Source organism: Dendropsophus ebraccatus, chromosome 4 (genome assembly GCF_027789765.1).
Source record: "Dendropsophus ebraccatus isolate aDenEbr1 chromosome 4, aDenEbr1.pat, whole genome shotgun sequence".
Taxonomy (NCBI): domain Eukaryota; kingdom Metazoa; phylum Chordata; class Amphibia; order Anura; family Hylidae; genus Dendropsophus; species Dendropsophus ebraccatus.
In genome coordinates this window covers 169444460-169469830 of record NC_091457.1, presented here as the reverse complement: position 1 = coordinate 169469830, position 25371 = coordinate 169444460, and the positions used below count along the sequence as shown (strand labels likewise).

General features: G+C 47.2%; 1 protein-coding gene across 6 annotated transcripts in view; it reads right to left on the bottom strand.

Moving 5' to 3' along the window:
- The window catches only part of DPYD (dihydropyrimidine dehydrogenase), an 850395-nt gene that overhangs the window by 319240 nt on the left and 505784 nt on the right, over nucleotides 1-25371 (bottom strand). For all 6 annotated transcript variants that reach the window (XR_011362703.1, XR_011362702.1, XM_069967717.1 and 3 more), the window contains 2 exons: nucleotides 20505-20573; nucleotides 7905-7988 (listed from right to left, as the gene is read on the bottom strand). Coding sequence is in view for 4 of the 6 variants with exons in the window: in XM_069967717.1 (XP_069823818.1) it covers nucleotides 7905-7988; nucleotides 20505-20573 (153 nt within the window). In the remaining 2 variants the exon portion in view is untranslated. The remainder of the gene's footprint in view (nucleotides 1-7904; nucleotides 7989-20504; nucleotides 20574-25371) is intronic.

The window sequence follows — 25371 nt, the reverse complement described above, 5'->3', positions numbered from 1 at the left end:
AACCACACTTTACCAACCCAACCAATCTAGTCATACATACAGGTACAAACAATCTCCAAGACCAGCAGCAACAAATTGCTGAACAGCTGACCCAGCTGGCAAAAACTGCACAAAAGAAGTTCCCGACCAGTAAAATAATAGTGTCCACCCTGCTGCCTAGAAAGGATGTGGCCAGCGATACCATCCAGACCATTAACAACGACCTAGCAGCTAAGATCAGCTCAGTGCCAAACATCACCCTGGCACAACACCCCAACATCAACCACCGCCACCTATACGACAGCAAACACCTCAACAAGCAAGGGGTCAGCCTCCTGGCCAAAGAAATAAAGGACATTGTACTAAACAGAACCCGCCGTCCTAGACCCCACACAGGCCAAACCAGAGACAACAGGGAAACGCCACCAACAACCCAAACACCTCAAGCATCATGTGCTACACCACAAACTGGAAACATGGCCCCATACCCCAAATCAGACCACCAAAGGCAAAAACCATGGAGAAAACCACCTGCCTCACACCGAGAAATAAAGAGCAGAGACCTAGACGAGATAAAGACCCTGCTCAGAACCCTTAGTAGGATACTCATGTGACTGGACAACACAAGCCTTGTCTACCATGCCAGAACCAGTCAGACCCCCAGACCGTCCTACACATCCAGCTCATTACAAGGTATACAGACCCCCTATGACATCCTTTATTATCAGCAGTTGGAACATCCAAGGTCTGAACGCTTCAGCCTTTGGATGTAAAGTAAACGATCCGGACTTCACCCAGAGTCTGGAAAATAGTGACATCCAAATCCTCCTAGAAACCTGGACTAAAGCAGAGAGTGAGTCCCTGGTGCCCACTGGATACAGGGAAATCTTTGTCCCGGCCCTGAAAAACAAAACCACCAAACTAGGCCGCTGTTCAGGAGGAATACTAGTGTGGTACAAAGCGGAGTTCCATCAGCAGATCAGACCGGTGAAGCGAGGAGACAGCCACATCTGGATTAGAATAGACCGCTCCATCCTCACCGCCCAATCTGACATCTACCTATGCGCTGCCTACATACCACCGCCAGAGTCCCCTTACCACAACCCTGAAACCTTCGAAATCCTGCAAAGGGAAGCCGCCCACTATCAAACCCGCGGAAAAGTCCTCATAACTGGAGATCTCAATGCCAGAACAGGTAGGGAAAGAGACTACCTGACCGCAGACGGAAACATCTATATATATGGGGCAGAGACTGAATGTGATAGCTCAGTACACATGGAGAGGAACAGCTATGACAGCACAGTGAACAAGAGCGGCAAAAAATTGTTGAATCTCTGCCGAAGTTTGGGGCTTCACATCCTCAATGGTCGCACCAAGGGAGACTCCCTAGGAAGGACTACCTTAAACTCCCATGTGGGCAGCAGTGTAGTGGACTACGCCATCACAGATATGGGCCATTCAGACATTGGGGCCTTCATAGTCAATCCACAATCACACCTGTCGGACCATAACCAGATAGTCCTTTATATTAAGTCCACAAACAAACCACCGGGACAAAAACCCCATCAGGCCGGACTTTTCCCATTACATCCATCCTACAAGTGGTCCAAGATGTCGTCTCTCAAGTATAAAGAGATACACACTGAACCACAAATCCAAGGGATGCTCAACAACTTTAACAACAAGGTGTACCAGAGTAACCCAGAAGGAGTGGACCAAGCGGTAAGGGATCTTAATAATATATTCTACACCATGGCAGAAATGGCTGACCTGCAAAAGAGTAGCCACAAGAAGACAAAAGAAAAAAATCCTAGCGCTTGGTTTGATAAGGAGTGCAAAGGTGTACGGAAGACCCTAAGATCGGCCTCAAATAAAAAGCACAGGGACCCCAACAACACCAAACTGCGGGAGGCCTATGACACAATACAAAGGCAATACAAAACCCTTCTCAGAAGGAAAAAACAGGAGTACACCTTAACCAAGCTCACCCAGCTCCAAGACGCCCTCCAAGAAAACTCCTTCTGGGAACTATGGAACCACCTGGGCACAAAGGGGAAGAAAAACACCCTCCACATTCAGAGCGGCAACATCTGGCTCCAATATTTCAAAAACCTCTATGGAGACATCCCGAAAGAGGAACGGAACCCGGACCAAGAACAAATTATATCAAAACTGAAGACCATGGAGGAGATACTGAAGGACTTCCAAAACCCTCTGGATTCACCTATAACACCGCAGGAGATTTCTGAGAGACTATCAACTATAAGGTGTAAGAAAGCCAGCGGTACTGACGGCATCCCCCCCGAAATGATCAAGTACAGCCCACCAGCAATACAGGCGGGCATAGCAAAACTGTACAACATTGTGCTGAGCTCTGGCTACTTCCCTCGTGCCTGGAACCAAGGTGTCATAACCCCAATACACAAGAGCGGGGACAGGTACGACCCGGCCAACTATCGGGGGGTATGTGTCAGCAGCAACCTGGGGAAACTCTTCAACAACATCCTGAACCAGAGAATCCTCAGCTTCCTCACCCAGCACAATGTCCTCAGCAAAAGCCAAGCAGGGTTCATGCCGAACCACCGCACCACGGACCATGTCTATACCCTCCACCGCCTCATCCAGAGCCACGTCCACAACACAAAGAAAGGAAAAATATACGCCTGTTTTGTGGACTTCAAAAAGGCTTTCGATTCGGTGTGGCACCCAGGATTGCTTCTAAAATTGCTGGAGAGTGGAATAGGGGGAAAGACCTATGATGTTATCAAAAGTTCCTACACTGGGAACCAATGCTGCGTGAAGGTAAATGGGAAGAGAACGGCTTATTTCCAGCAGAGCCGAGGAGTCAGGCAGGGCTGCTGCCTCAGCCCAACACTCTTCAACATTTATATCAATGAGCTAGCAGTAGCCCTGGAGTCCTCCCCAACACCAGGTCTCACCCTCCATGACACCGAGGTGAAATTCCTTCTGTATGCGGATGACCTTCTCCTCCTATCATCATCTGAGAAAGGTCTCCAAGACCAGCTAGCCATCCTGGAGAAGTTCAGCACCACATGGGCTCTACCCATCAACCTCAAAAAGACCAACACTGTGGTGTTCCAGAGAAGGAAAACAAAGTCAGCCGGGTCCCCTACCTTCACGCTACACAACCAGCCCCTTACAGCCACCAGCAGCTACACCTACCTGGGCCTGATAATAGAACAGACGGGGAGCTTCAAATCTGCCATCGAGATGCTGAGAGACAAAGCCTGCAAAACCTTCTACACCATCAGAAGACAATTCTACCACCTTAAGCCACCTGTCAGGGTTTGGCTTAAAATCTTTGACTCCATTATTGCACCAATTCTCCTGTATGGCAGCGAGGTCTGGGGTCCTCACACATACCCCGACTGGTCAAAATGGGATTCCAGCCCAACGGAAATCTTCCATTTGGAGTTCTGTAAGCATCTCCTCCAGGTCCATCGGAGCACCTCCAACTGTGCCTGTAGAGCAGAGCTGGGCAGATTCCCCCTGCACCTAACTATCCAGAAGAGGGCACTGTCATTCTGGGGTCACCTACATGGTAGTAGTGAAGGGTCCTATCACCATAAAGCCTTGCTACACCAAGGGGCCCCAGGCAAAGCAGAGCCCCAAAACATACCCTCTGGAACCCAGCCCAACCAGACAATCCCACCATACCAGCTCACAAAAGCCGGGATCAGGAACACAATAACCAGGAGACAAGAAGACTACGTCCAAGAATGGAGGGAGGAGGTCAGGGCATCCCAGAAGCTGGCCGTGTACCAGAGCCTGCAGAGGGAATACAGACTGGCCCCATATCTGGAGGAGCTTCCCAACCCCAGAGACCGGAAGATCCTGAGCCGCTACAGACTGAGCGCCCACAACCTGGCCATTGAAACTGGGCGGCACCGACAGAGCTACATCCCCAGGGAGAGCCGACTGTGCCAGCAGTGCGACCAGGAGGCCATGGAGGATGAGGCCCACTTCCTGCTACACTGCCCCAAATACTCAGCAGTGAGGGACACTCACTATAGGAGACTCTCCAACCTCCTCCCAGGCTTCTCCACCATGGAGGAGGAAGAGAAACTACCCATCCTGCTGGGAGAAGAAGAGACCACAGCGACTATAGTGGCACAATACGTCACTGCCTGCCATAGACTGAGAGGAGCGTGATACGTCATGGACTCCAATACCCCAACCCCGATAGGTCATGGACTCCAATACCCTGACCCTGAATGTATTCCCCCCCCCCCCCCACCATCATGATACATCATGAACCCCTGTACACCGACCCCGGGTGAATCCCATTTCCTCAACTCCCTATTCTCCCCATGCTTTGGCAATGCTAATGTGTAACTTGGACCTGCCAATAAAGCTTTTTTGATTTGATTTGATTTGATAGATAGATAGATAGATAGGAGATAGATAGATAGATAGATAGATAGATAGATAGATAGGAGATAGATAGATAGATAGATAGATAGATAGATAGATAGGAGATAGATAGATAGATAGATAGATAGATATATAGGAGATAGATAGATAGGAGATAGATAGATAGATAGATAGATAGATAGATAGATAGATAGATAGATAGATAGGAGATAGATAGATAGATAGATAGATAGATAGATAGGAGATAGATAGATAGATAGATAGATAGATATATAGGAGATAGATAGATAGGAGATAGATAGATAGATAGATAGATAGATAGATAGATAGATAGGAGATAGATAGATAGATAGATAGATAGATAGATAGATAGGAGATAGATAGATAGGAGATAGATAGATAGATAGATAGATAGATAGATAGATAGATAGGAGATAGATAGATAGGAGATAGATAGATAGATAGATAGATAGATAGATAGGAGATAGATAGATAGATAGGAGATAGATAGATAGATAGATAGATAGATAGATAGATAGATAGGAGATAGATAGATAGGAGATAGATAGATAGATAGATAGATAGATAGATAGATAGATAGATAGGAGATAGATAGATAGGAGATAGATAGATAGATAGATAGATAGGAGATAGATAGATAGATAGATAGGAGATAGATAGATAGATAGATAGATAGATAGATAGATAGATAGGAGATAGATAGATAGATAGATAGATAGATAGATAGATAGATAGATAGATATATAGGAGATAGATAGATAGATAGGAGATAGATAGATAGATAGATAGATAGATAGATAGATAGATAGGAGATAGATAGATAGATAGATAGATAGATAGATAGAAGATAGATAGATAGATAGATAGGAGATAGATAGATAGATAGATAGATAGGAGATAGATAGATAGATAGATAGATAGATAGATAGATAGATAGATAGGAGATAGATAGATAGATAGATGGATAGGAGATAGATGGATAGATAGATAGGAGATAGATAGGAGATAGATAGATAGGAGATAGATAGATAGATAGATAGATAGATAGATAGATAGATAGATAGGAGATAGATAGATAGATAGATAGATAGATAGATAGATAGATAGATAGATAGATAGATATATAGGAGATAGATAGATAGGAGATAGATAGATAGATAGATAGATAGATAGATAGGAGATAGATAGATAGGAGATAGATAGATAGATAGATAGATAGATAGATAGATAGATAGGAGATAGATAGATAGATAGATAGATAGATAGATAGGAGATAGATAGATAGATAGATAGATAGATAGATAGGAGATAGATAGATAGATAGATAGGAGATAGATAGATAGATAGATAGATAGATAGATAGGAGATAGATAGATAGATAGGAGATAGATAGATAGATAGATAGATAGATAGATAGATAGATAGATAGGAGATAGATAGATAGATAGATAGATAGATAGATAGATAGATACATAGATAGATAGATAGATAGGAGATAGATAGATAGGAGATAGATAGATAGATAGATAGATAGATAGATAGATAGGAGATAGATAGATAGATAGATAGATAGATAGGAGATAGATAGATAGATAGATAGATAGATAGATAGATAGATAGATAGATAGATAAACTTACACCCGAGGATCAGGGTGAGACAGCTGGCAGCAATCTTCTTTACTTATCTGGAGTGCTGCGGGACTTTGCTCACTACTATATATATATATATATATATATATATATATATACACACACACACTCACCGGCCACTTTATTAGGTACACCTGTCCAACTGCACGTTACCACTTAATTTCTAATCAGCCAATCACATGGCAGCAACTCAGTGCATTTAGGCATGTAGACATGGTCAAGACAATCTCCTGCAGTTCAAACCGAGCATCAGTATGGGGAAGAAAGGTGATTTGAGGCCTTTGAACGTGGCATGGTTGTTGGTGCCAGAAGGGCTGGTCTGAGTATTTCAGAAACTGCTGATCTACTGGGATTTTCACGCACAACCATCTCTAGGGTTTACAGAGAATGGTCCGAAAAAGAAAAAACATCCAGTGAGCGGCAGTTCTGTGGGCGGAAATGCCTTGTTGATGCCAGAGGTCAGAGGAGAATGGGCAGACTGGTTCCAGCTGATAGAAAGGCAACAGTGACTCAAATAGCCAACCGTTACATCCAAGGTAGGCCGAAGAGCATCTCTGAACGCACAGTACAGCCAACTCTGAGGCAGATGGGCTACAGCAGCAGAAGACCACCCGTTACTAGCATGGTGTACCTAATAAAGTGGCCGCTGAGTGTATATATATTGTTCACACTACGTATATTTCAGTCAGTATTGTGGTCCTCATATTGCAACCAAAACCAGGAGTGGATTAAAAACACAGAAAGGATCTGTTCACACAATGATGAAATTGAGTGGATGGCCGCCATATAACAGTAAATATCGCCATTATTTCAATATAACGGCCGTTGTTTTAAAATAACAGCAAATATTTGCCATTATATGACGGCCATCCACTCAATTACACCATTGTGTGAACAGATCCTTTCTGTGTTTTTAATCCACTCCTGGTTTTGGTTGCAATATGAGGACCACAATACTGACTGATATATACGTAGTGTGAACCCAGCCTTACTCTGTATAACATGTGCTGTTACTCTGTATAACATGTGCTGTATATTATTACTCTGTATAACATGTACTGTATATCATTACTCTGTATAACATGTACTGTATATTATTACTCTGTATAACATGTACTGTATATTATTACTCTGTATAACATGTCCTGTATATTATTACTCTGTATAACATGTACTGTATATCATTACTCTGTATAACATGTACTGTATATTATAGCTCTGTATAACATGTCCTGTATATTATTACTATGTATAACATGTACTGTATATCATTACTCTGTATAACATGTATTGTATATTATAACTCTGTATAACATGTACTGTATATTATTACTCTGTATAACATGTATTGTATATTATTACTCTGTATAACATGTACTGTATATCATGACTCTGTATAACATGTACTGTATATCATGACTCTATATAACATGTACTGTATATCATTACTCTGTATAACATGTACTGTATATCATGACTCTATATAACATGCGCTGTATATCATTACTCTGTATAACATGTATTGTATATTATAACTCTGTATAACATGTACTGTATATTATTACTCTGTATAACATGCCCTGTATATTATTACTCTGTATAACATGTACTGTATATCATTACTCTGTATAACATGTACTGTATATCATTACTCTGTATAACATGCACTGTATATTATTACTCTGTATAACATGTACTGTATATTATTACTCTGTATAACATGCATTGTATATAACCCCTTCTAGATGTGACTGATATATATATATATCTCCATCCTGGTGATGTCGCCGTCTCCCAACATCACAGTCATAATAATTCTCAGATCTACACAAGCAAATGTCATGTTACAATCTCCTCACCTGTCCGCAGGCCAGACCCATCCCCCGCTCCCCCATCCCATGGGGACAGGAGAGATTCAGCTCCAGGGCGTCCGCACCAGAGGCCTGAAACAGAGAGAGAGACAGATTATAGGGTATATAGCGCAGCCCATAGGATTGGGGAGGGGGGGTGTATACCGCAGCCCATAGGATTGGGGGGGGGGGGGGGGGTATAGCGCAGCCCATAGGATTGGGGGGGTGTATAGCACAGCCCATAGGATTTGGGGGGGGGGGGTGTAGAGCGCAGCCCACAGGATTGGGGGGGGGGGTGTAGAGCGCAGCCCATAGCATGGGGGGGTGTATAGCGCAGTCCACAGGATTGAGGTTGTGTATAGCGGAGCCCACAGGATTGGGGTTGTGTATAGCGGAGCCCATAGGATTTGGGGGGGGGTGTAGAGCGCAGCCCATAGGATTGGGGGGGGGGGGGGTGTATAGCGCAGCCCATAGGATTGGGGGGGTGTATAGAACAGCCCATAGGATTTGGGGGGGGGGGGTGTATAGCACAGCCCACAGGATTGGGGGGGGGGGTATAGCGCAGCCCATAGGATGGGGGGGGTGTATAGCGGAGCCCATAGGATGGGTGGGTGTATAGCGGAGCCCACAGGATTGGGGTTGTGTATAGCGCAGCCCATAGGATTGGGGTTGTGTATAGCGGAGCCCATAGGATTTGGGGGGGGGGGGGTGTATAGCGCAGCCCATAGGATTTGGGGGGGGGGGGGTGTATAGCGCAGCCCACAGGATTGGGGGGGGGGTGTATAGCGCAGCCCATAGGATGGGGGGGTGTATAGCGGAGCCCACAGGATTGGGGTTGTGTATAGCGGAGCCCATAGCTCTGTGCCAATCAGTTCCTAGCTCTTTGGCTCTATTGCAGATACTATCCTGCTCTGTGACTCTCCTAGTCCTGGGTGCGGGTTGAGGTTATCTCTGGCTTGTCCTCTCCTAAGAGGAGTCTAACTCTGCACAGTGCTTTGGAGTGTAACTAGTGAAGAAGTTGGTAGCAGTCTGCTGTCTTGTGTCTTTACCTTCGTAGCAGTCTGCTGTCTTGTGTCTTTACCTTTGTTGCAGTCTGCTGTCTTGTGTCTTTACCTTCGTTGCAGTCTGCTGTCTTGTGTCTTTACCTTTGTTGCAGTCTGCTGTCTTGTGTCTTTACCTTCGTTGCAGTCTGCTGTCTTGTGTCTTTACCTTTGTTGCAGTCTGCTGTCTTGTGTCTTTACCTTTGTTGCAGTCTGCTGTCTTGTGTCTTTACCTTCGTTGCAGTCTGCTGTCTTGTGTCTTTACCTTCGTTGCAGTCTGCTGTCTTGTGTCTTTACCTTTGTTGCAGTCTGCTGTCTTGTGTCTTTACCTTCGTTGCAGTCTGCTGTCTTGTGTCTTTACCTTTGTTGCAGTCTGCTGTCTTGTGTCTTTACCTTTGTTGCAGTCTGCTGTCTTGTGTCTTTACCTTCGTTGCAGTCTGCTGTCTTGTGTCTTTACTTTCGTTGCAGTCTGCTGTCTTGTGTCTTTACTTTGGTTGCAGTCTGCTGTCTTGTGTCTTTACTTTGGTTGCAGTCTGCTGTCTTGTATCTTTACCTTCGTTGCAGTCTGCTGTCTTGTGTCTTTACCTTTGTTGCAGTCTGCTGTCTTGTATCTTTACCTTCGTTGCAGTCTGCTGTCTTGTGTCTTTACCTTCGTTGCAGTCTGCTGTCTTGTGTCTTTACCTTTGTTGCAGTCTGCTGTCTTGTGTCTTTACCTTCGTTGCAGTCTGCTGTCTTGTGTCTTTACCTTCGTTGCAGTCTGCTGTCTTGTGTCTTTACCTTCGTTGCAGTCTGCTGTCTTGTGTCTTTACCTTCGTTGCAGTCTGCTGTCCTTGCGTCCGTGTGAGGTTCTGACTAATAGCCCTATTTCACGGAACGAGTATCGTTCATAGCCTCGCTCCAACGACCGCTCGTTAACGAGCACTTAACGATTTTTTTAAGCGAACGATAACACATAATACGTGTGGGAATGTGAACGATATCTGTAGTGTAACGAATTTTTGCGGTTGTTACATCGTTACATGGTCGTTTAAAACGTGGGGAAATGTAGGTAGACATTTCAAGAACGACTGAAAGATTTTTTTACTCAACGAAAAGATTAGCGAAATAGTGTTGAAAGACCAACGATTTTTTTCCGACATGTTGAAAAAAAATTGTGAACGACTCAATGACTATTTCGCTGTTGTCGTTCGCTCGTTTACAGCCATTCCACAGAGCGAATATCGTTAACGAGTGGTAGTTTGAACGATTTTATGAACGATAATCGTTCGAAAAAGTTCCGTGAAATAGGGCCTTAAGACTGACTCTTGGGTCAGGGGACCTGGCAGAGGTCCAGGGCCCAGATAGGACCACTAAGGAGAGCTATATAGCATGTGTCCTTCCTCCAAAAAGCCCAGAATGAAAGACCCATGTTCCTCCATCCATGTGACTTACTTCCTCCCCAGCATGTTAGGTGCGCTGTGAGTGGGTGAAAGAGTGCAACAGAAGAAGAAAGAGGAAAGATGATAGGAAAGAAGAAAGCAGAACTCCTTCTGGTCTACAGATTCAGGTGACACATAGAAAACAATAACCCTTTTCAATCCTTCAGCTGTGCAGCTTACACATACACATACAGCGATATCTAGTAGTGAACTTTGGTAGTACCTTCATCACCATAACAATACAATAAGTACAGACTTTTGCAAAGGGTGCATACAACTGCAACACCCCTAGTGGGACACCACACATGTTGTGGAGTCATGTATGGTGCGGTATACATTGGATCTGCAGTATTTCCGCCATCATACAGATACATGTTGTGGAGTCATGTATGGTGCGGTATACACTGGATCTGCAGTATTTCCACCATCATACAGATACATGTTGTGGAGTCATGTATAGTGCGGTATACACCGGATCAGCAGTATTTCCGCCATCATATAGATACATGTTGTGGAGTCATGTATGGTGCGGTATACACTGGATCTGCAGTATTTCCGCCATCATACAGATACATCTTGTGGAGTCATGTATGGTGCGGTATACACTGGATCTGCAGTATTTCCGCCATCATATAGATACATGTTGTGGAGTCATGTATGGTGCGGTATACACTGGATCAGCAGTATTTCCGCCATCATACAGATACATGTTATAGAGTCATGTATGGTGCGGTATACACCGGATCAGCAGTATTTCCACCATCATACAGATACATGTTGTGGAGTCATGTATAGTGCGGTATACACCGGATCAGCAGTATTTCCGCCATCATACAGATACATGTTATAGAGTCATGTATGGTGCGGTATACACTGGATCTGCAGTATTTCCACCATCATACAGATACATGTTGTGGAGTCATGTATGGTGCGGTATACACTGGATCTGCATCATCTGGATCATACAGATACATGTTGTGGAGTCATGTATGGTGCGGTATACACCGGATCAGCAGTATATCCGCCATCATACAGATACATGTTATAGAGTCATGTATGGTGCGGTATACACTGGATCTGCAGTATTTCCACCATCATACAGATACATGTTGTGGAGTCATGTATAGTGCGGTATACACCGGATCAGCAGTATTTCCGCCATCATATAGATACATGTTGTGGAGTCATGTATGGTGCGGTATACACCGGATCAGCAGTATTTCCGCCATCATACAGATACATGTTATAGAGTCATGTATGGTGCGGTATACACTGGATCTGCAGTATTTCTACCATCATACAGATACATGTTATAGAGTCATGTATGGTGCGGTATACACTGGATCTGCAGTATTTCCACCATCATACAGATACATGTTATAGAGTCATGTATGGTGCGGTATACACTGGATCAGCAGTATTTCCGCCATCATACAGATACATGTTGTGGAGTCATGTATGGTGCGGTATACACTGGATCAGCAGTATTTCCGCCATCATACAGATACATGTTATAGAGTCATGTATGGTGCGGTATACACTGGATCAGCAGTATTTCCGCCATCATACAGATACATGTTATAGAGTCATGTATGGTGCGGTATACACTGGATCAGCAGTATTTCCGCCATCATACACATACATGTTGTGGAGTCATGTATGGTGCGGTATACACTGGATCTGCAGTATTTCCGCCATCATACAGATACATGTTGTGGAGTCATGTATAGTGCGGTATACACTGGATCTGCAGTATTTCCGCCATCATACAGACACATGTTGTGGAGTCATGTATGGTGCAGTATACACTGGATCTGCATCATCTGGATCATACAGATACATGTTATAGAGTCATGTATGGTGCGGTATACACCGGATCAGCAGTATTTCCGCCATCATACAGATACATGTTATAGAGTCATGTATGGTGCGGTATACACCGGATCAGCAGTATTTCCGCCATCATACAGATACATGTTGTGGAATTATTTCTGCTATGATTGATAGAATTACTGAGCACTGATTCTACATCGCCTGGTAACTGAGAAGCCATCAAAGGAAGCGTGTGACACGGCTGATACTGCCTGCAGGATGTAAGCAGGGCTCCATGGGATGAGGATTAGCACCACATGGCGGGAGGATTACCCCATACTGGGCTTTTGTCTTTCACATAAAACCAACTTCACTGGAGGAAATAACTACATGAAGGTTACAAATCGTGCATGGTGCTGCCGGGACTTACAGGGGCCTCCTTGTGTAGACTCGTCTGGCATCAGCTCAACTAATTCTGTACAGAACAATGGGGCGTGCAACAGATATGCTTATAGCAAGGAGCAGTGGAGCTGAGTGTGTTATCTGCAGGGGATTACACAGGATTACTGGTGGATCTAATGGATCTTCCAAGGATTCCCACCAAGAAGTGGAGACTTACCCCTAACTGGGGACAAAAAGAACCTGTATTCTCTACCCCCGTCTTAACTCTGTTTGGCCACAACTAAAAGCACCAATCAGATCAATGCCCCCGGGCAACCGACCTGTGAACCCTGCATGCCTCGGAGGGGCTACCCCCACAGAATATAGCCGGAGTGGCTGCTGGTGCACTGGTTATCCAGCACCCGCTCCTCAGCAGTGACATGGCCTCCACTCCGCACCCTGATCACTGTCCAGCAAAGGTATAGACTTAAGGCCCTATTACACATAGCGATTATCGGACGTATTTGGCCGATAATCATCTTGTGTAATAGAAGATGAACGATGAACGATGTCGGCTGATCCTTTGTCTGTTGTTTGTCTTTCAACATGTTGAAAGACAGATGACTAACATAGCAGCGATCTGCAGCCGTCACTCCGTGGAATAGGAGGCAGCAGACCTCCACTATCCTCTATGGGCTGCCTGGACGGTCACCGATCACCCGGGCAGCCCCCCCCATATTCTGCCTTCTCCCCGCACACTCTGCCTCCTCCCCCTGCACACTCTGCCTCCTCCCCCTGCACACTCTGCCTCCTCTCCCTGCACACTCTGCCTCCTCCCCTGCACACTCTGCCTCCTCCTCCGCACACTCTGCCTCCTCCTCCGCACACTCTGCCTCCTCCTCTGCACACTCTGCCTCCTCCCCCCGCACACTCTGCCTCCTCCCCCTGCACACTCTGCCTCCTCCCCTGCACACTCTGCCTCCTCCTCCGCACACTCTGCCTCCTCCCCTGCACACTCTGCCTTCTCCCCGCACACTCTGCCTTCTCCCCTCACACTCTGCCTCCTCCCCCTGCACACTCTGCCTTCTCCCCGCACACTCTGCCTCCTCCCCCCGCACACTCTGCCTCCTCCCCTGCACACTCTGCCTCCTCCCCTGCACACTCTGCCTCCTCCCCTCACACTCTGCCTCCTCCCCCTGCACACTCTGCCTTCTCCCCGCACACTCTGCCTCCTCCCCCCGCACACTCTGCCTCCTCCCCTGCACACTCTGCCTCCTCCCTGCACACTCTGCCTCCTCCCCTGCACACTCTGCCTCCTCCCCTGCACACTCTGCCTCCTCCCTGTACACTCTGCCTCCTCCCCTGCACACTCTGCCTTCCCCCCGCACACTCTGCCTCCTCCTCCGTACACTCTGCCTTCTCCCCGCACACTCTGCCTCCTCCCCCTGCACACTCTGCCTTCCCCCCGCACACTCTGCCTCCTCCCCTGCACACTCTGCCTCTCCCCCCCCTGCACACTCTGCCTCCTCCCTGCACACTCTGCCTCCTCCCCTGCACACTCTGCCTCCTCCCCTGCACACTCTGCCTTCCCCCCGCACACTCTGCCTCCTCCTCCGTACACTCTGCCTTCTCCCCGCACACTCTGCCTCCTCCCCCTGCACACTCTGCCTCCTCTTCCGCACACTCTGCCTCCTCCCCCCCGTACACTCTGCCTTCTCCCCTGCACACTCTGCCTTCTCCCCTGCATACTCTGCTTCCTCCCCTGCATACTCTGCCTCCTCCCCCCCCCCCCACACTCTGCCTCCTCCCCCCCCCCACACTCTGCCTCCCCCCCCCCCCCCCCCCCCCCCCCCCCCCCGCACACTCTGCGGACTTGTTTACTTCAGCCGTCTCAGAAGGGAGGAAGAAGGAGGGGGAGGCAGAGAGAAAAGCTCACACACAGATTTTTCTGTCTTCAGCAGAAAGCAGCAGCTGAGAACTGGGGGAAGGAGACTGAAGAGATAATAATATATATGAAAGGAATTGTTAGTCTCATCATGGGCAGCAACATATCAGAAGTTATGTATGAGTGGAATCCCCCTTTAATGTCCTAACCTTATAAAGGTTGTATATTTGTGGGAGTGTTTATTGGGGTGGAGTCCATACTATGCAGAAGATACTAGATTATGAGAGGAGTCTTATCCCGAGCCGTTCTCCATGGTTGTGTCTGTAGCGTCCGCCCTGATCCCGCCTCTTCACCCACCAGCACTGTGACATCACCAGATGACGAATCAGATTCCTTTCTTATACCTAAACCTCTACTCACTACTAGTTTAAAGGGTTTGTTCACCCAAAAAATGTTTTCCTTTAAATCAACTGATTTGAAACAGGGACACAGTGCTCTCTGCTGCCACCTCTGTCCATGTCAGGAACTGTCCAGAGCAGGAGGGGTTTTCTATGAGGATTTGCTGCTCTGGACAGTTCCTGACTTAGACAGAGGTGGCAGCAGAGAGCACTGTGTCAGACTGGAGAGAATACACCACTTCCTACAGGACATACAGCAGCTAGTAAGTACTGGAAGACTGGATTTTTTTTTTTAAAGTAAATTACAAATCTATATAACTTTGTGATAGAACCAATTGATTTGAAAGATTTGTTTTTGTGAACAATCCCTTTAATCGTCACGTCTAGAAGATGAGGAAGCATTCGTATTGGATGGGGAGCCTTCTCATTGTGCACCATTCCCTTTACACCACTCATTGTGATGTCATCAGTCTCTGCCCTACAGGAGGATATAGTATGTCATGTTATACTAGGTGGCCTTGTCTATCCTTTATGCTGGAACCTCGACCTGGGTGGCGGCACTGGCGTCCTACAACATTGGCGGTCAGGCTCCTCGTGTCAGCACAATAACGCACTGAGAAATGGCTGGAATTAATAGGTGTAATCCATTCTGTAAGTGGCCTAAACTAGCACTTAGTGCCCCCACCCGGCGCTCGACCCCTGACCCCTGCTTGGCGTGGCACTTTACATAGAGAATTATTGTTTAATCAATAATGCACAATTGAGCACTCTGGTGCGGGGCGGGCTGGCTCTGAATAATGGCGGTGGGCTACGGGGGGGCGAACATTAGGGGGAAACTGACACTTCAGATACCATAAAACCAACATGTCCTGTCACATCCGGCCGGAGACGCTCGAACCCCCATCCCCCCCCCCCCCCCCCGCCCGTCACCCCCTCTCTGCACAGTACACAAAATGGTTATATAGCCCATTGAATTGGAAATTCCCCCAATCCCCCCGGCCCCCCAGCCCATCCCCCGACCTCCCTTACAAATTGTCAGCCATTAAAGATGAAAAGAACGCTAAGCACTGCAGCCTTCTAAGGGGAGGCCACATAATAAAGCCATTCATCATGGGCTGCTTAAAGTGGTGGCGCTACCGTCAGGCTCCCGTCTCACAAAAGACTTCATGGTCAATTAGGTAAATACAGGTGGAGAACGGCCGCTCCCGAGGATCAGAAGCCAATTACCAATTGTGTATAATTTCACTCCCTAAATCCCCAAAGTGTCTTTCTTCCATGGTGGGTGACAATGTGGGGAGAGGAGTAGGCCTCGCATAGTAGGATGCATTAAGCATTTCTCCAAGCAAAGCCAATTATGGATCCATTATGCCGAGCTTACGTGAGGACATAAAGAACCGCGCCATTCACAGTCGGCTAATGCAGCTGAGCAAAGTGCCGAGGAGAGGATTAGCCGCTCCGGGGGGATTCTAGCTGGTGGCTCCATTATGGGACCATTACTTTATATGCCGGGATCACAATGCAAAACAAATATGAAGATGTCTTATGATGCGTTTACATGAAACGATAATTGGCCGGATTGTACGATTAACGATGTTGGAGTAACAATTTTTTTTTCATAACGATCAGCGTTTAGACGGTACGATATATCGTACGGAAAAATCGTTTTGCGATCGTGCACCCGCAGCCCGGCCCCCCGCTCGCAACCCCCCCCCCGCTCATCCGCAGCCCCCTGCGCCAGCTCGATCACCACCCCCGCCGCCGCTCCGATCGCCCCCCCCGCCGCCGCCACTCCGGTTGCCCCCGCCGCGAGCATACGTTAACTGCTCCGTGCAGCAGGTCTTCCGACATCCCCGACTCCGCTCTTCAGTGCACTGATTGGCTGAAGAGGGGAGCCGGGAATTTCAAACGGCTCCTCTTCAGCCAATCAGGGCTCCTCTTCAATGGCTTCGAAATCATGGCTTCAGAGCGGCGGCGGCCGATCGGAGAGGCGGCGGCGGGGGGCAATCAGAGCAGCGGCGGGGGTTGCGATCGAGCCGGCAAAGGGGGCTGCGGTAGAGCGGGGGGCTGGGCTGCGAGCGGGGGGCCGGCCGGACTATCACGCGACGACTGTTTACACGGAACGATTGGCTAATTTTTTGCGAACGACAAACAACGATTAGATGACATGTTGAAACATCAAAACTAACAATTTCTCGTTCGTCGTTTGATCGTTCGCTGCGTTTACACGTACGATTATGGTTCGAATTCGATCGTTATTGCGCAAATTCGCACGATAATCGTTACCTGTAAAACGCAGCATAAGGGATGGTGGTGGGGGAGAATATCTGCAAGTATCCGGTGTATACAGGGAGGGCACAGACCAGTGCATCTCCATGGTTACAGAGAGCTCCTCATAGCAGTGTATGGCAGGAGCCTGGGCAGGGGATAGCAGGTCCTGCTGGGAATGTGGAGGGATACTGTCAAATCTCATATTTAGTGTGAGAAATACAGGAAATATACCAGTTACAAAGATGGCCGCCTCTCTGTATGAAGGCCTTCTTTTTCTTAATGTTAAGGACAAAATTGGGTCAGCCAAGAGCAGCAGTCTAGATGGAGGCCATAGCCAAGAGCAGCAGTCTAGATGGAGGCCACAGCCAAGAGCAGCAATCTAGATGGAGGCCACAGCCAAGAGTAGCAGTCTAGATGGACACCACAGCCAAGAGCAGTGGTCTAGAAGCGCACCACAGCCAAAAAGAAGGGTCTAGATGGATGCCACAGCCAAGAACAGCGGTCTAGATGGACGCCACAGCCAAGAGCAGTGGTCTAGAAGCGCACCACAGCCAAAAAGAAGGGTCTAGATGGATGCCACAGCCAAGAACAGCGGTCTAGATGGACGCCACAGCCAAGAGAAAGGGTCTAGATCAGGGGTGGGGAACCTCCGGCCAGCAGGCCGCATCCGGCCCCTGGCACCTCCGCATCGGCTCCCCTGTGATGTGCAGCGCTCTGAAGCGGAAAGAGCCGGTATCCACCGCATCCTCCTGTGTCTGTGACAGCTGCCAGGAGGATGCCGTGTGTGCCGGCCCCTTCCCCATTAGAGCGCCGCACGTCTTTCTTCTCCTGCGGGCCATGCGCGATGACATCAATTCATCACGCGCCGCCTGCAGGAGAAGACCGTGGACAACGTGGAAGCGGGGGAAAGGTGAGTGGGATGTTTATTTTTTTTATTTGGGGCAGACACTGGGGTTAACTAGGCTACCAGGGGCATGACTGCGGAGGGGGTTAACTAGAGCAACCAGGGATATGCTTGGGGGGGGGTTAACTAGGCCACCAGGGACATGACTGGGGGTTAACTAGGCCACCAGGGACATGACTGGGGGATTAACTAGGCCACCAGGGACATGACTAGGGGGTTAACTAGGCCACCAGGCACATGACTGGGGGGCTAACTAGGCCACCAGGGTCTTGACTGGGGGGGGGGGGGGTAACTAGGCCACCAGGAACATGACTGGGGGGTTAACTAGGCCACCAGGCACATGACTGGGGGGCTAACTAGGCCACCAGGGACTTGACTGGGGGGGGGTTAACTAGGCCACCAGGGACATGACTGGGAGGGCTAACTAGGCCACCAGGGGCATGACGGGGGGGTTAACTAGGCCACCAGGGGCATGACTGGGGGGTTAACTATGCCACCAGGGGCATGACTGGGGGGGGGGGGTATCTAGGCCACCAGGGACATGACTGAGGGGTTAACTGGACTACAAGGGGCATCACTGGGGGTTAACTAGACTACAAAAGGCATCACTGGATGTAAACTCTGGTTACAGGGCATCACTAAGGATTCACATCAGGTACAAGGGGCATCAAAGAGGGTTGACTACAATAGCAGGGGCATTAGGGGAACAATACTTTGCCTTGCCCCGGGTGCTGCTGACCCACGCTACTAGCTGCCGCGCACAGTATGCGGCCCTCGAATGATTTTATTAATGCCCGAACGGCCCTCGAAATAGAAAAGGTTCCCCACCCCTGGTCTAGATGGACGCCACAGCCAAAAGAAATGGTCTAGATGGATGCCACAGCCAAGAGCAGCAGTCTAGATAGATACCACAGCCAAGAGTAGTGGTCTAGATGGACGCCACAGCCAAGATCAGCAGTCTAGATGGACACCACAGCCAAGTGAAATGGTCTAGATGGACGCCACAGCCAAGAGCAGCAGTCTAGATAGATACCACAGCCAAGAGTAGTGGTCTAGATGGATGCCACAGCCAAGATCAGCAGTCTAGATGGACACCACAGCCAAGTGAAATGGTCTAGATGGACGCCACAGCCAAGAGCAGCAGTCTAGATCGACGCCACAGCCAAGAAAAATGGTCTAGATGGACGTCACAGCCAAGAAAAATGGTCTAGATGGATGCCACAGCCAAGAGCAGCAGTCTAGATAGACGCCACAGCCAAGAGCAGCAGTCTAGATAAATGCCACAGCCAAGTGAAATGGTCTAGATGGACGCCACAACCAAAAGCAGAGGTCTAGATGGACACCACAGCCAAGTGCAGTGGTCTAGATGGATGCCACACCTAATAGCAGCAGTCTAGATAAACACCACAGTCAAAAGCAGTGGTCTAGATGGACGCCACAGCCAAAAGAAAGGGTCTAGATAGATGCCACAGCCAAGTGAAATGGTCTAGATGGACGCCACAGCCAAGAGCAGCAGTCTAGATGGACGCCACAGCAAAGAGCAGTGGTCTACATGGGCGCCATAGCCAAGAGAAATGGTCTAGGTGGACGCCACAGCCAAGAGCAGCAGTCTAGATGGATGCCAGAGCCAAGAGCAGCGGTCTAGATGAACGCCACACCTAAGAGCAGCGATCTAGATGGACGCCACAGCCAAGTGCACTGGTCTAGATGGATGCCAGAGCCAAGAGCAGCGGTCTAGATGAATGCCACAGTCAAGAGCAGTGGTCTAGATAAATGTTACACCTAACAGCAGTAATCTAGATGGACGCCACAGTCAAGAGCAGCGGTCTAGATGGACGCCACAGCCCTAACCTAGAAGACTGGTGTATGTGTTAAGAGTAAAGACTGTTCCTTGCATGTTATGTATCTTGGTGCTATTCCTATCTGACAGCTCTTCCTAGGGCCCGTCCCCAGGGGCCCATTGTGTGTAGTGGGACTCTGCAGTGATATGTTGCTCCTCTATACATACAGTGGGCAGACAGTGTACAGTATGGACACCACCTTGTTGAATAATTGAGGGGCTCCATGTTGGGTGGGGTTTGGTATAGCAGTATTACAGTATGTGCAGCTCGAGGGAGTAACAACAGCAAAGAGCGCGGAGTCAGGCCGCAGACGCCATAGACGTGTTCACACAGGGTGCAGGTGCCAGCGGCCAACTAGGTCAATCATCTGGGGAGTCGAGAGCGCTCCATATAATAATATCATTATATACCTGCACGGCTGCTAGCACGGGGAGATGGGGCCCATTCAGTGCTGTGTGGGGCCCCTCATGTGGGGCAATAAGTGCCCAAACCCTTGCCCGGCTGTACTGCATCGTGGATGTGTCTCCATCGTACATGTCATCTGGACACAGCTACATACACCACGGACAGTATATACACACATCAATGACTTGTGTCCCCTGCGCCCAGGATACCCCTTATATAAAGACATATATACAGTATGTTATATGGAGAAGGCTCACCTCGGCCATATGGGACAGCTCTGTCCAGTCCTCCTTACTGTAGCTGCACATAATACTCGCAATGATGATCTGCAAGAGAAGAGCGGAGAAGAGGTCACATACGGAACCTGGTAACATGGATATTATAGGAGGAGGGTTATACAGATATATTATAGGTGGATGGTTATACAGAGATATTATAGGAGGAGGGTTATAGAGAGATATTATAGGAGGATTATACAGAGATATTATAGGAGGAGGGTTATACAGAGATATTATAGGAGGAGGGTTATACAGAGATATTATAGGAGGAGGGTTATACAGAGATATTATAGGAGGAGGGCTATACAGACATAATATAGGAGGAGGGTTATACAGAGATATTATAGGAGGAGGGTTATACAGAGATATTATAGGAGGAGGGTTATACAGAGATATTATAGGAGGAGGGTTATAGAGAGATATTATAGGAGGATTATACAGAGATATTATAGGAGGAGGGTTATAAAGAGATATTATCAGAGGGTTATACAGAGATATTATAGGAGGAGGGTTATACAGAGATATTATAGGAGGAGGGTTATACAGAGATATTATAGGAGGAGGGTTATACAGAGATATTATAGGAGGAGGGTTATACAGAGATATTATAGGAGGAGGGTTATACAGAGATATTATAGAAGGAGGGTTATACAGAGATATTATAGGAGGAGGGTTATACAGAGATATAGGAGGAGGGTTATACAGAGATATTATAGGAAGAGTGTTATACAGAGATATTATAGGAGGAGTGTTATACAGAGATATTATAGGAGGAGGGTTATACAGAGATATAGGAGGAGGGTTATACAGAGATATTATAGGAAGAGTGTTATACAGAGATATTATAGGAGGAGGGTTATACAGAGAAATTATAGGAGGAGGGTTATACAGAGATATTATAGGAGAAGGTTTATACAGAGATATTATAGGAGGAGGGTTATACAGAGATATTATAGGAGGAGGGTTATACAGAGATATTATAGGAGGGTTATACAGAGATATTATAGGAGGAGGGTTATACAGAGATATTATAGGAGGAGGGTTATATAGAGATATTATTTGAGGAGGGTTATACAGAGATATTATAGGAGAAAGAGTTATACAGAGATATTATAGCAGGAGGGTTATACACAGATATTATAGGAGGAGGGTTATACAGAGATATTATAGAAGGGGGGTATACAGAGATATTATAGAGGGTATACAGAGATATTATATGAGGGTTGTACAGATATATTATAGGAGGGTTATACAGAGCTATTATAGGAGGAGGGTTATACAAAGATAATATAGGAGTGTTATACAGAGATATTATAGGAGAGTTATACAGAGATATTATAGGAGGAGGGTTATACAGAGATATTATAGGAGGAGGGTTATACAGAGATATTATAGGAGGAGGGTTATACCGAGATATTTTAGGAGGAGGGTTATACAGAGATATTATAAGAGGGTTATACAGATATATTATAGGAGGAGGGTTATACAGAGATACAGGAGGGTTATACAGACATATTATAGGAGGAGGGTTATACAGAGATATTTTAGGAGGAGGGTTATACAGAGATATTATAAGAGGAGGGTTATACAGAGATATTATAGGAGGGTTATACAGAGAAATTATCTGAGGAGGGTTATAAAGAGATATTATAGGAGGATTATACGGAGATATTATAGGAGAAGGGTTATACAGAGCTATAGGAGGGTTATACAGAGATATTATAGGTGGAGGGTTATACAGAGATATTATAGGAGGAGGATTATACAGAGATTTTATAGGAGAAGGGTTATACAGAGATATTATAGGAGGAGGGTATACGGAGATATTATAGGAAGAGGGTTATACAGAGATATTATAGGGGGTATACAGAGATATTATAGGAGGAGGGTTATACAGAGATATTATAGGAGGAGGGCTATACAGACATAATATAGGAGGAGGGTTATACAGATATATTATAGGAGGAGGGTTATACAGAGATATTATAGGAGGAGGGTTATACAGAGATATTATAGGAGGAGGGTTATACAGAGATATTATAGGAGGAGGGTGATACAGAGACATTATAGTAACACATCCGTATACAGAGATATTATTGATGAATGAATTTGAATCTTATCCATCATTAGAAGCCTCCCTGTACTTATATCTGTGACACATCACCACACCCATTTTATATTTGCCAAACCCCTGGCACATAACCACACCCTTTTTATATATGCCACACCTCTGACACATCACCACACCCATTTTATTTATGCCACACCTCATTTATGCCACACCCCTGACACATAACCACTCCCAATTTATTTATGCCACACCCCTGACACAGAACCACACTCCATCCTCTTCTGTGCTTCACTTCAGCTCCATCCTCCTTCGTGCTTACCCCTGTCTCCATCCTCCTTGGCATTTCCCCTCAGCTGCATCCTCCTTCACACCTCCTCTCAGTTCCATCCTCCCCAGTGCTGCTACCCCCCCCCCACTCCATTCTTATTCGAGTTTCCCCCTCAGCTTCATCCTCCTCCTCCACATCTCCCCTCAGTTCCATCCTCCCCAGTGCTGCTACCCCCCCACCCCATTCTCATTCCAGTTTTCCCCTCAGCTTCATCCTCCTCCACACCTCCCCTCTGTTCCATCCTCTCCAGTGCTGCTCCCCTCCCCACCCCCACTCCATTCTCATTCGTGTTTCCCCCTCAGCTTCATCCTCCTCCACACCTCCCCTCAGTTCCATCCTCCCCAGTGCTGCTCCCCTCCCCTCCCCCCCACTCCATTCTCATTCACGTTTCCCCCTCAGCTTCATCCTCCTCCACACTTCCAATCGTCCTTCACGCTTACCCCTGGCTCCATCCTCTTCTGCGCTTACCCCTGGCTTCATTCTCCTGTGGGCTTCCCTCCAGCTCCATCCTCCTCCCCTTTTCCCCCTCAGCTTCATCCTCCTCCACATTTCCCTTGATTCCATCCTCCTTCGCGCTCCTCTCCCCGCCCCCGCTGCATCCTCCTCTGCGCTTCCCCTTAGCTCCATCCTCCCCGATGCTGCCCCCCACGTGCAATCCTCCTTGTTGTTAACCCCCTCAGCTCAGGATCTGAGAGAACACTGTGGCCAGGCTGGAATATTCATTTTCTTTATTAGAATCTACCAATGTTTCTCCACATCAAACCGGCGCCGCCGTCCTCTCACTTCATCTGAGAATCACAAGCTTCTACAACCTCTTAATGAGAAGGCCCTGAGCAAACCAGTCTGTTCTGTTTTTGATCTCTCCATTGGAGTAGAGAAAGTCACACAATCAATAGACCATCAAAGCCGACTCTCCTCCACACCGGCCGAATAGACGGAGAGCAGATCATTTGTTCTGCATAAATAGAAGAAAATCAGAATGTATTTAAGGAGATGGCAGCTCATGCACCCGGCGTGACACGGCGCATCCAGGAGCTCCGCCATACTGGGGGAAGAACGGAGCTTAGTAGTCTCGGAAAACAAACAATCAGACATGAAGCTAAAAGAGGTCACAGGTCACATCCTTTCATTTTTCTTCTTGTATAAATTGTTGATTTAAGAAAAAAAATCTTAATAATTGAGAAACTCCACAGTAAGATCTACAATACAGGTAATCTAACAACAAGGCCATGAGAGAAACCGCTCCCCCCACAGTACGGCCATCGCAGATCCTCAACGTCCACTTAGAGGCAAAGAACTCAACTAATAAATCAACTAATAAAATGCGGAAAAGAAAATGAGAGACAAAAAGAAAGAATGAGGAAAGTAAATGGATCCGATGAGGAGGTCCTGCCCCACCCCAACTACATCACAGCAGCTCCTGGAAACCTGTCACCATGAAAATGCTACCTAAGCTATCGGCATCATGTTATAGAGCAGGAGGAGCCGAGCAGAGGGATATATCGTTGTGGGAAAAGATTCAGTATAACCTGTAATTTATTAATTAAAATCTCTGATGTTTCCAGGCTTAGGAGTCCAGTCCATTGAGTGACTCCGCCCACTGGACTCCTGAACACAGAATCATCAGGGATTTCCATCAACACTCTCGTCCCAAAAAGATATATATCACTCCGCTCAGCTCCTCCTGCTCTATAACTTGGTGGCGACAGATTGGATAGCATTGTTTTGGTCACAGGTTCCCTTTAAGAAATTCCCTGAGGGGCCCTAAGCAAATGATAGAGCTTTTCCATGGGTCCTAGAGGAAATCCACAATGGTGGAGGACATAAGCTGCATCCATTTATTAGGCACCTACACAGTAACGGATCTAAAGGCATCATACATGGGCTAATCATAGGCTGAATGAGTGTTCATACTAACTTTTATTCCCAATAACCGTGCAAAAGGTCCAGCGAGACAATGAGAGGGAAAGCGCCTGTTCGTTGACTCATTGCATCTTCTGTGCCATCTATAAGATCCCAGAGTTCAGTTCTCACTATAAAAGCCTGGTCGGCCTGACCAAAGCCGTATCCCAAAAGGGTTCAAACATGCTTCATTACTAAGAAGTGTGGAGAAAGGTTCCTTCCTCCTCCTCCCGACACCCCAACAAGTGTGGAGACAGGTTCCTTCCTCCTCCTCCCGACACCCCAACAATTGTGGAGAAAGGTTCCTTCCTCCTTGTCCCAACAACCCAACAAGTGTGGATAAAGGCTCCTTCCTCCTCCTACTCCCAACACCCCAACAAGTGTGGAGAAAGGCTTCTTCCTCCTCCTACTCCCGACACCCCAACAAGTGTGGAGAAAGGCTCCTTCCTCCTCCTCCCGACACCCCAACAAGTGTGGAGAAAGGCTCCTTCCTCCTCCCGACACCCCAACAAGTGTGGAGAAAGGCTCCTTCCTCCTCCCGACAC